General features: G+C 62.9%; 1 protein-coding gene across 1 annotated transcript in view; it reads left to right on the top strand.

The window, feature by feature from the left end:
• Positions 1 to 8,458, top strand: part of CABLES2 (Cdk5 and Abl enzyme substrate 2) — a gene marked incomplete at its 5' end in the record, with an annotated part of 13,866 nt that extends 5,408 nt beyond the window's left edge. The window contains 9 exons of the mRNA XM_077756806.1: positions 1,556 to 1,627; positions 1,733 to 1,825; positions 2,950 to 3,027; positions 3,578 to 3,686; positions 4,206 to 4,371; positions 4,774 to 4,877; positions 5,221 to 5,327; positions 6,089 to 6,275; positions 6,337 to 8,458. Of these exons, the coding sequence (XP_077612932.1) occupies positions 1,556 to 1,627; positions 1,733 to 1,825; positions 2,950 to 3,027; positions 3,578 to 3,686; positions 4,206 to 4,371; positions 4,774 to 4,877; positions 5,221 to 5,327; positions 6,089 to 6,275; positions 6,337 to 6,477 (1,057 nt within the window). The remainder of the gene's footprint in view (positions 1 to 1,555; positions 1,628 to 1,732; positions 1,826 to 2,949; positions 3,028 to 3,577; positions 3,687 to 4,205; positions 4,372 to 4,773; positions 4,878 to 5,220; positions 5,328 to 6,088; positions 6,276 to 6,336) is intronic.
• Positions 8,459 to 11,284: the final 2,826 nt, after the last annotated feature.

Here is an 11,284-nt window from a genome sequence, read left to right as displayed (position 1 = left end):
TGGGGGGCGCCCGCGGGGGGGCCCCCAGCCGCCCCGGGCCTGCGCACCAGCTCCCGGGCGTGCGGGAGTCACCAGGGCGCCGCCTGGGAAATGAGCCGAGGAAATGAGCCTGAGGAAGTCGCGCGGGGCTGCCCCCGGGGCCTCTGAGCCCGGCCCAGCAGAGCGGCCCAGACGCCCCCAGGGACGGCCGGGCTCTACCTAAGCCGGCTGTTTTGCTGGGCCTGGTCCTGCTCACCCAGCTACTCGCCTGCCACGGGGTCACCGCTCCCCTGCGCCCACCCCAGGCTTCTCAGGGTGGATGCCCGACACGGCCCCCTGCTGCCTCGCACGCAGCCAGCACACCTGCCTGCGGAGGCCCCTGCTGCATGTCCTGCCGCCACCTGGCCAGGCCTCAGGCCCCGTCCCAGAGGCCCCCTTGCCCTGGTGCCCGCCCCCCCCAGGCACTGTCCTCCAGTGGGCGGATGCCCTGCGTCCCCACCAGCCCCTGGGAGGTGGCGCCACTCTGAGACACCCGGCATTTCACTGGAGTTTGCACTGTGTTCAATTCTAGTTTCTTTTCAACAAGCTTCTGCTGTCTTTGTCGTCTCAAAGAAATAAGTGGAGCGTGGGCTGTGGCTTCAAGGTGACAGCCTTGGGGCCCCCCGGACTACCCTGGTTGCGTCATCTCGGGCAGGGGCCGAGCTGCTCTGCGCTGCCATAGGCAGTTGATCGGTGGCGGGCGGTGGTGGCTGAGCCCCTGAGTGCACGATGGCTCCTTGGGGACTCGCTGGCTCGTAGTGACCTGGATTCCAGCCTGGCCCCACCTGGTGAGGTGGCCTGGCCACGCTGGGCCTGGCCTGTAAGCCAGGGGTCCTGCTGGGGAACAGCGTTGCTCCCCGACAGGCTGCAGCTCCCAGGAGCCCGCACCCGCTCACACTCTGAAGGAAATGGTGCCGCGGACACCGGAGCAGCCACCCGGCACGTGCCGGCCCAGGCTGAGCTCATGACCTGTGCGGCTTCATTTCCCAGGCCACACGGCCTTGGCCTCCGCGAGCCTCCCTCCCGTCGGGGGTGTGGGGTGTGCTCGTGAGCCCCACGAAGACTAAGGGGCTGTCAAGTGACCAGGTGGGCGCCTTGGCGCCAGTAACCTGGGCTTACGATCTTCGTGTGCAGTCCACGTAGGGTCTGAGCCTTCTAGCTTGAGAAGCCCCCTGACGTGGGGTGGGAGGTTGGGAGCCCTCCAGGCGCGGCGCTCCAGTCCTGGAGACTTCCTGAAGCCCCTCCTTGCCTTCTGCCTGCTGTGGCTGAGTGGGGCCTGCCGTGCCAATCTTAGGCCAGAGAGGAGCTCTCGGGACGTGCAGGGCTGAGTCCCGGGAGGCGACGGGCAGCAGCAGACCAGGACGCTGGTCCCTCTTGTATTCTTCTGGCAAAGTCTGGTCCTGAGTCTTGCCCAAGACTCAGACGTGGTCACAGACGGGCTCCGGACCCCGTGGCTGTGGGCTGCCATTCAGCGGGGAGAAGCCCGGGAGCACGTTTCTCTGGTCGTTAGCTGAGGCCCTGTCCTGTCTTTTCACAGACGGCGAGTCGCCTCCCAGCGCTGCTCTCTCGAGTTCCTGGAAGATGCCGTGGGATGTGCCTCCGTTCAGAGGTGAGAGTTTCACTGGCTCTGAGACCCTGCGCGCCCCAGCCGCCAGGCTCTGAGGCCAGGGGGGTTCTCGAGGAAGGGGAGAGTGACCTGGGGCTTACCTTGCAGAACCAAACACATATCCGGCTCCCCAAGGCACAAAGGCCTGAAGAAGACTCACTTCATCAAGAACATGCGACAGTATGACACGAGGAACAGCAGGTACCATGTGCCGCGGGAGCAGGTGTGCGGCCGCCGCGAGGCAGAGCTGGAGTGCGATCCCGGGCCCGTGTGTGCAGCCCTGGCGCTGCCCTGCACGTCCACCCTCGAGCCCCGCGTCAGCGAGCAGCTCCTGCCGCCCCGCTCCCCTCCGGTGTCCCGGGTGAAGAGCCACCAGGTGCACGAGCTTGAGTAGGAGCGCTGCGGTGAAGGGACGTTGCCAACGCAGAGCGGGCGTGGCAGTGGACCGTGGCCAGGAGAGATGGGCGGCAGAGGGGAGGCTAAACTAAAAGCCGAGACCCAGCTGCCTCAGACCAGGGTGCAGCCACGCCACCCTGAGGAGCTTCTGCGCCCGTGGGTGCTGGGCGGGCGCCCTAGGGCGTTCCTGGCGCATCCCCCACGCCCTGTCCTGCAGGCCCTGAGGCATCTGAGCTCAGCGCCCTGCCCTGCAGGAAGCCACGCTGCCAGACGTCCACCAGGAGGCCCTGTCAGGGAGCCCTGTGTTCAGCAGTGGCCTGGACACCCCCCAGCGTGCCCCCCAGTGTGCCCGGCTCATGCTGCTGCTGAGGAACAGGCCCGAGCGCAGGGCTGGCTCCAGGGAGCCCCGAGGGCCCAGCAGTCGCACCCAGAGAAGAGGGAGTCTCCCCCTGCTGGAGCTGCGCTGGCCCGGGGCTGGGGGGGAGGGGGGGGTTGGCCTTCCTGCCACAGCCGCCCCGTGCAGGGCCACCTCCTGGCTAGCATGGCTCAGGGTGGCTCGGGACGTAGAAGTAGGTGCTTCTTGGCTTCCTCGGTGCCCCCAGGTAGGCTGAGGACAGGCTCCCCGAACCGAACCGTCCTCTGGGCACATGCCTCTGCTCTGGTGTCCTCCAACCACTGACCTCCCCCTGCCTGCACGGGCCAGGCGACACCTTCCTGTGCTGCTCGTCGCCTGGAGGGGACGCACCTGCCAGCCAGATGGCGCGCCCTCGCTCAGCACCTGCAGGGAACGGGCGAGGCCGGGGACAGCCAGACCGACTGGCCCTCCGTCCCCGGGACACCCCGGGCAGCTTGCGTCACCCCCGTCTAGGCAGGAGGGAGCCTCCTCCTGGAAACACCTGCCACCTGCTCTGACCAACCCCTCCCCCCAGGATTGTGCTGATCTGCGCCAAGCGGTCCCTGTGCGCGGCCTTCTCCGTCCTGCCCTATGGAGAAGGCCTGCGGGTCAGGTGAGTGACGTGGGGGGCGTGGGCTGGGCCCCCCCAGGCTCGCAGCGGCCTCGCGCCAAGGCCAGCAGATCTGCTTCTGCCAAAGCCTCTCGGGAGCGTGGAAGGCCACTCGGGTCCTGGTTCTCCAGGAAGGGTGTGTCCGCGCCGTTAGGTGCACGGAGATGCCCCGGGACGTCCCTCCTCATGGGGATGCGCCCTCGTGGCCATTCCAGGCGAGTGTGTCCCGGCAGAGCTCCGGGAAGGAGGGGGTGACTGTCAGGGCAGAGACGGCACCAGGGACCTGACCCCGGGGGGCGGGGGGCGGGGGGGTGACGTCAGGGAGAGGCCAGCGCTGCCCCAGTCCGCCAGCCTGCAGGCGTCCCCGCAGGAAGTGCGCGGGGCGGGGGTCCTTCCCCTGTGCCTGTGGCAGTGCCGGCGTGGTTCCCGCCCTCAAGCTCTGGGCCTCGCAGGTGCAGAGCCGGGGGTGAGCTGCTGTGCCCAGAGCCCCTGCTCCCCTGCCGCCTCCGGGGACAGGAAGGCCCAGCAGCCGCCTCCCGCCTGTGCACTGCAGTGACCTGAGGCTGGACAGCCAGAAGCAGAGACATCCGTCGGGCGGCGTCTCCGTGTCTTCTGAGATGGTCTTTGAACTGGAGGGCGTCGAGCTGGGAGCAGACGGAAAGGCAAGAGTGGAGGCCGCGCACGGCGGGGCCGGCGGGTGGGCTGGAGCTTGGGCTGGCCGAGACCGTGAACACACCTTGACCCCTAACTGCAAGGTGTCGGGAGGAAGCCACACAGCCCTGTGAGGACACCCGCCCCTCCCCCCCACCTCACACATCGGCCAGGTGAGGGGAAACGGCATGAGTTGGAAGGGGTTCCAGGTGCCGCCTCTGTGCTGGCAGTCAGAGGTCAAGGGCTTCAGAGGCAGCAAGAAGGTTCTTGTGTTGCAGATCCCACATGGGGGATGGCAAGAGTGGCTTTCTGGAACGTTCTTGGCATCAACTGTTAGTGCAGGGCTAATAGGGAGGGCTGCCTGGGAGCATTGGTTCTCGGTGGGTCCTCCTTGTCCCCGTGAGGGTGGCATTTGGGGCCTTCCTGCAGCGGAAGGGGTAAGGCACAGCTTGGCTGGGCCTCTGGTCTTAGGAGAGGGCCGTGGACCAAGGGATGAGTGGGACTGAGCCCTGACACCCCTGCCCCTCCAGGTGGTGTCTTACGCCAAGTTCTTATACCCTACCAACGCCCTGGTCGCACACAAGACGGACAGCCACGCCCTGCCGCCCCAGCCCCGGCCCAGCGTCCCCCGGGCTCTGCCAGGGTCAAGATACAAACCTACCCCGGCCAAGTCAGCGCCAACGGGCACGGATCTAGGTAGCCCCACGTGCCCTAACCGGGCGCCAGGCAGGCAGCCACACCGGCCGGGCCAGGGACACCCTGTGGCAGGCAGACCAGAGCCACATTGAAGCCCACGGCCCCTGGTCCGGACGGGGAGCCAGGGTTGGGAAAAGGGTCAGGAGAGGAGGGAGCAGACGGCCTGTGTTTCACCCAACCAGGCAGTGGGGAGATCCCGTGTCCACAGATGGCTCCGGGACAGGGGCAGTGGGTCCCTGGGTCAGGACACCTACCCAGCCCTTAGGGACAGGGAACTATGGCTCGAGTCCCTCCCAGATCCCAGGAACATTGTTCCCCAGGCACTAGACCAGGGTTCTAGCTGAGGCTTGGGTTGCCAGAGCCGCGGGCTCATGGTCGGTCAGGGCTGTCCTCTGCACACAGGGACTGACGCAGGGGACGCACTGGAGTATAACCCCAACCTCCTGGATGACCCGCAGTGGCCCTGCGGCAAGCACAAGCGGGTCCTCATCTTCGCATCGTACATGGTAAGCTGGGCGCCGGCGCAGGCCCACTCCACATGCCCCGGGCAGGCTGAGGGTGAGCTGCCAGGGCAGGGCTGCTGAGCCCCCCGCCCCAGGGCACCAGCACCTCGGGGCAGGGGGCGTGTGCAGTAGGCCAGAAGGCTGCGCTGACCCCACAGCCCTGGCACCCTGGGTCGCCCCTCTGCATCCCAGGCCCTGAGACTCTCTGCCCTCATATCCTCTGATCTGCCACCTGAAGCCATTTGCAGACCCAGGCTGGTGTGAAATCAGCCCCCCGGGGCTCGGGCGGCTGGGCCCCCAGGGCTGCGCAGGCTGACCCCCTACCCTGCGGCCTTCTCTCACGCAGACCACTGTAATAGAGTACGTGAAGCCCTCCGACCTCAAGAAGGACATGAATGAGACCTTCCGGGAGAAGTTCCCACACATCAAACTGACACTGAGCAAAATCAGGAGGTAAGGGGGGCTGAGGCGCGATCTCGGGGCCCCACCACCGTGATGGGGCTGTTCCTCCCCTCTTGCGTTTCCAGTAGGTTCCTAGCTTGACAAGTCTAGGTGTGCCCCACCCAAGTCCCCCCCTGCCATCTGACCAGGCCAACATCAGCAGCTCCCCACCCCCCTGACCCACCACCTCCACGGCTCAGGCTGCCTCCGTGCCTCTTGCACCCGCACCTGCTAGCCCTTCCTGATGCCCGTGACTACGCAGGGGGTGGGCCCTGTGGTGACCCCCTCTGACAGATGGGATCGAGGGCCGAGGAGGCTTGCCCAAGACTTCACGGCGAGTACGCGGTGGGCCGCCTGGAGCCCGGGAGTGCCCTTCCCTGGGTCCTCGTCGCCCACACCTCACGGCCCCCCTCACCGGCACCAACAGGGGCTTCGCTGAAGGTCCAGACACTGCCTCGGGGCCTTTCCACAGTGCCGTCTCCTCCCCACGTCGCCCCCCTCACAGTGACAGGGGAGCAGGGCCTCTGCCCTCTGTGACGTCCCCTGGAGGACATGGCGGGCTCTCTGGTACAGCTCGAGGGCGGGGGCCGGAGGGGCGGGGGGGAAGCCGGCACCTGCCCCCGTGTCCAGCAAGCTGCAGACGGCGGCGCTGGGCCGCACCCGCCTGGATGGAGGAAACGCGCTTTCTCAGCGGCCCGAGGGCCACCCTGGAGCAGGGCGAGGGTGGCCAGTTCTTCGGCCCGTCAGCACCCGGCTTCCGTGTAAACCCGCAGTTTAAAACGGGAGATGCGGAACCTCTCTGAGGAGTGCAGCCTGGAGCCCGTGACGGTGTCCATGGCCTACGTGTACTTCGAGAAGCTCGTCCTGCAGGGCAAACTCAACAAGCAGAACCGCAAGCTGTGCGCGGGGGCGTGCGTGCTGCTCGCGGCCAAGANCCCGCCCCTGCTGGCCCTGGAAGGGGTCGGGGGCTGGTGCAGACCCCGGGCGCCTCGTAACCTCCCTGCTCCCTCCTCCCCTGCAGAAGCTGGAGGAAAGGTTTCGGTTCAACAGAAGGGATCTGATCGGGTTTGAGTTCACGGTGCTGGTGGCCTTGGAGCTCGCGCTCTACCTCCCCGAGAGCCAGGTGTTGCCCCACTACAGACGCCTCACACAGCAGTTCTAGCCCCGCCGGGCCTCCGCGGGGATGGCGGCCACCCCTCCCACGCCACCAGCACTCAGGGCCCGAGGGACGTTGCCCGGCCTCCAGGTGTGCGCCCCGCGCCCCGTTCCCGCGTGAGCGGCCGCCCGGCGGGGAGGCGCCCGCCCTCGCCACCGATGCCGTCCCTGCACACCTGCTTCCTTGGAGAGACACTGCGTTCATTCCAAAGCGCACCACCCGCCATGGCACATTCCTGAGAATTTTCTCGCATTTTTACGTGAGCAGAACGTGAAGTTTTAGTTCTTTTTTCATGTGCCTGAGACGGACCCTGATCCTCCTCAAGTGGCCATTTCGGATCTTTTCCCTTTGCGCCGCCTGGGCTTCCGCAAACCGCCGCCGCCACCGCGCTCGCCTCGCAGGGGACATCGGGGCTCCCAGGGCTTGCTGAACATGCTGAAGTTGCTGAAGTTAATGTGTCCAAACATTAGTCTTGGCTATTTCGGGTTTTCAGCTGCGGTCACAGCCCGGCCCCCTCCCGGCCCAGCCGAGCCCGCCGGTCTCCCCTGCGTCCTTCCGCAGGCGGAGCTCTGGCATTAGGTGCACGCAGCTAGGGCAGCCTCCGGTTTCTCTCACTCTGTACTCCAAGCATCGTGTCACTGTGAAATCCTGAGGCCCGAGCGTCACACACGCCAGCAGGTCTCGGCGCAGACACTAGCCCACCTCACGGGGGGACCCACCCTTCCCCTCTCACCCCGAGCCCCTGCTTGCCGGCCACACTCTGGACCTTCAGGATGACGGACTGCTTGCTCTTGGCTCTGGATCTTTCTCAGCAATATTGTGATGAAGAAAAGCAGTGTATTTATTGTTACTTGCGATTTGGTTTGAAGAGTCTTTTAAGGGAGACGAAACGTGGTGGAAAGCTGCTGAGGCTGTGACGTGGAGCCATGCTCACCCCGGGCATGGGGGGCCGGCTGCTCCAGCTCCCCGGGGAGAGGGTGCACACGCTGGTTTCTTCCTAGGCAGGAGGAAGCAGTCTTGGCTGTCACGCTAAGCAAGCCCAGGGAGTGCTGGCTGCCACCTGTGTGCAGGCCTGTGTCCCTCCTGCACATCCTGGGACCCAGTCCTCCAGCTCGCTGCCCGTCAAACACTGAAGAACCGAGGACAGTTTTCGTCCCTGAGGCAGCTGGGCCATTAAGCTGCTTCCCTGCTGCTCTCCTAGAAAGCTGTCAGTCTGTGCAACAGCCCCACCCTGTATCCTGTGAACTGATGCTTTTGCCAAAAGGAGACACCAGTTGTGCTCATCACAGCACTCAGGCACCAGCAGCGCGGCCTGGACCTCAGCCCCGTGTCTGCGCAGGCCACTGGGGAGCCTGCGGGAGGGAGGACACGGCCCCCAAGACCGTATTCCAACCCTACTTACTGTGGGCGAACTCTGTCCTCTCCGCCGGCCCGACCTGCATGTGTCCCACGTGGAAGAGGGTGGGAGCTCTGAGGTCCAGGCACCTTTCTCCCGGACAGCAAGGTGCACAGCCACCATCGGATCTCAAGGACATTCTAGCGGTACGAGCACTGTAAGGGACGGACTCCCCAACTTCACCTCAAGAGGGCATGTGCCCTCATCCTCCACGACTTCCATACAGGTGTTAGAACAGCTGACAGCAGCTTAGGTCTGTGTGTTCCGTAGTAAAGTTTAGTCCTTCACAGACTAGCTCCCCATTCGGTGTGTCCTGTCCTTGGTTCCGAAGGCTGCTCGTGTGTGATGTTCAGTAATCACCGCAGCAAAGCCAGTATTGAAGCCAAACTTCAGCCTGAACTCCTCATTCTCTAGAACGAACCCAGACGTCCGAGAGGCGTCTCAGGGCCTGGCGCGGCTCGCAGCAGCGGGCAGCAGCTGTGCATTTAAAAGCGTGCTAAGCTTGACTGACCTCAAGGTCAAGTCACGTGTCATTTGTTTGCAAATGGTAACGTATTTGTGGTTCGAAGTAAAATGTGGTTTTGCAAAGTGCTCTGTAGGTTGTCTCCTTTCGGCCAACTGGCCTCGTCCAGCCACACGGCAGCTTTGACCCCGACGCCCCAAGGAACGTACCCACAAGCACAGAATGAACCAACACAGGGGGTTTTGCTATTTTTGTTATTTATTTACGACAAATATCTCACATCCATGATCCTCTCCGGTCAGAAGTTCCTAGGACAGAAGTAAGGACAACGTTAAAACCTGATTTCAGGAGAGGTCCCTGGCCTCTGTGCCCAAACGCAGCCCATCTCACTCACTTTGAAACGATGCCATCGGCCTTGGCCAGTCGAAGAATGGAGTCGTCGGACTCACCCTGGGAAAAAAAGCACTCGCTATCTCCCCTGCTACCCCCAGCTGGCGGGAAGTCCAGTGGGGACAGCCTCGCACCTCACTACCGGGGGGCGGGGCTCACCTGAGTGCTTTCTCAGGGGGGGTCCTGTCCTGGGCCCCTTAGCACCCCTATTCCACCCCAGGAAGGGGCGGGCGACCGGCTGAGCCCCACAAGTTAACCTACTCTGCCCACAAATCCACTCGGGCCTCCCCACTCAACCGCGCGCCCGATGCGCAGGGCCAGGGGACACTCACCATCCGGCGGATGGCCCCGCAGATCGCATAGGTTTTGAACTGGCCGTTGAACCTGCCTGTCACCTTGTCAACCTGCAAGTCGTCAACGCGAGTCACAAGACATCCAAAAACCTTCAACCCTAAATCTGGGGTCCGGGAGTGATCAGCCGCCTAGACCACCCCGACCGGGCTCCGACCACCCTGGAGGCTTCCGGGCCCGCTGCCTCCTCCCGGCTCACCTCGGCCACGTTCATCTGGATGGACGCGTGGTCTTTGGCGCCGATGATGCGGTTGCNGTCCAGGGGGCGCCGCAGGGCTGGGGGACGCCCGGGCCTCCGCGGGGTTCGGCTTCCGCTGTCATCCCCGCGTGGGCGGGCCGGGGACCGTGTAGACCCCTCCTGGGACTTCCTCCGCGGCAGTGGCCGAGCGGGAGGAAGCCGCAAGCAGGCCGGGGCGGGTGGGGGGACAGCTGGCGGACTTGGGGTCCTCTCTGGGGCGCGGGGACACGGCTTTCGGGAAGCTGAGGTCGGAACAGGGTGGGGGCCGCTGCTTAGCCGCGGGGCAGGACCCGCCGAGACCCTGCAGCCCGTCCCGCTAGGCCAGCCTCACTCTATCCCTCTGGAGAGCAGTGCTGGCCCAGAGGGGCCCCTCGCCCAGCGCGCCTGCGGGCGAGCCTGGCGGCCTCTCAGCCGAAACGTCCTTGACCAAGGTCCGGCCTCGCCCGCAGGGGCCTGCCTGGGGCTGAGCCTCACAAGTACGATAGCCCCTTTGCCTGCAAGCCCTCCATCCAGCTCGGCCCCCGCACCGCTTCCCCTAGCCAGGTATCCGGCAGGCAACGCGGTTAAGGGCTCTGTCTGCTCGCCCTGGACCTGCACACAGTAGGTGCATAATCATGAAGTCGAGTGGATGCGTGGCCGCACAGCAGCATGGTTGCCAGCCGTTAGGGCCGTGGGAAGACTTAAGTCCCGGGCCTGGTTGGAGCTGAGGCTGCAAGTCCCCGCCTGCCTGGAAACCAGTGTTCGTGTATGCAGTGTCTGCTGTCGCTTCTGCTAGGCTCCAGCGCCCAGGCATCGGGAGTGGGGTCGCTGAGCCCAGCCTTCTAGGAAAGGCTGTCCGTGTTCCCGCAGGCCTGAGAGTTATGTGCTCTTTCTAGGACCCCCAACACCTGTGCAGACATGACTTGCTCATGGTTCCGGATTTCCACAGCTGCTCTGCCTGCCTGTGTCTGCATGTGGGTCAACCCAGCTAGTCCTGCTGATCAAAAGATCCTGTAGCTGGAAGGTGGGAGGCAGGCAGCCAGGGTGCCAATAAGGAGAGAGTAGCAGAGAGACGTCTGCAGAGGGTCTTCCTTGAGTGTTCAGAATAGAGAACCCAGAAATAAACCACATATGTGGTCAACGGATTTTCTACAAGGCTGCCAAGACCACTGTGGGGAGAAAGGACTGTCTTTTCAGCAAATGGTGCTGGGAAAACAGGACATCCACATACCAAAGAATGAAGCTGAACCCTTACTTCACACCTTATGTAAAATTAAAGTAGGTCAAGGACCTAAAACAAAATTCTTAGAAGAAACGTAGGACACAGGCTTTACCACATTGGACTTGACCATGATTTTGATATGAGACCAGAGGCGTGGACAAAAACAAGACAAATCACACCTCATGAAAATTTTTAGGATTTGTGCATCAAAAGACACTATCAACAGTTTAAAAAAAAAAAATAGCCCACAGAATGGGAGAATATACTGTAAATCATATATCTGATAAGGGATCAATACCCAGGCTATACAGAGAACTATGACTAGATGACCTGTTTTGAAAGTGGGCAAAGGACCCCAGTAGACATTCTCCAAAGAAGATGTACAGATGGCCAGTAAGTACATGTAAAGACGTTCAACAGAAATAGTCCTTAAAGAAACACAAATCGGGAGCCTGGGTGGCTCAGCTAATTGAGCGGCTGACTCTTGATTTTGCCTCAGGTCACAATGTCCATCCTGACAGCACAGAGCACGCTTGGGATTCTCTGTCTCGAGATGAATGTATAAGCTAAAAAGAGAAGGAAGAAGTAGTGGAGAAAGGAGAAGAGAGAAAATTGTAAAAAGAAGCAAATGTTGGCATGGTTGTGGGGAAATTGGAACCCTCTGCTCATTGTTGGTAGAAATATAAAATGTGTGCAGCTACTGTGGGAGATCGTATAGTGGTTCTATTAAAAATAGAATTCCCATATCCGGTAATTCCACTTCTGAGTGTACAC

Source organism: Crocuta crocuta, unplaced genomic scaffold (genome assembly GCF_008692635.1).
Source record: "Crocuta crocuta isolate KB4526 unplaced genomic scaffold, BGI_CrCroc_1.0 scaffold613, whole genome shotgun sequence".
In the NCBI taxonomy this organism is placed as follows: domain Eukaryota; kingdom Metazoa; phylum Chordata; class Mammalia; order Carnivora; family Hyaenidae; genus Crocuta; species Crocuta crocuta.
This window is presented reverse-complemented; position numbering and strand designations above follow the sequence as displayed.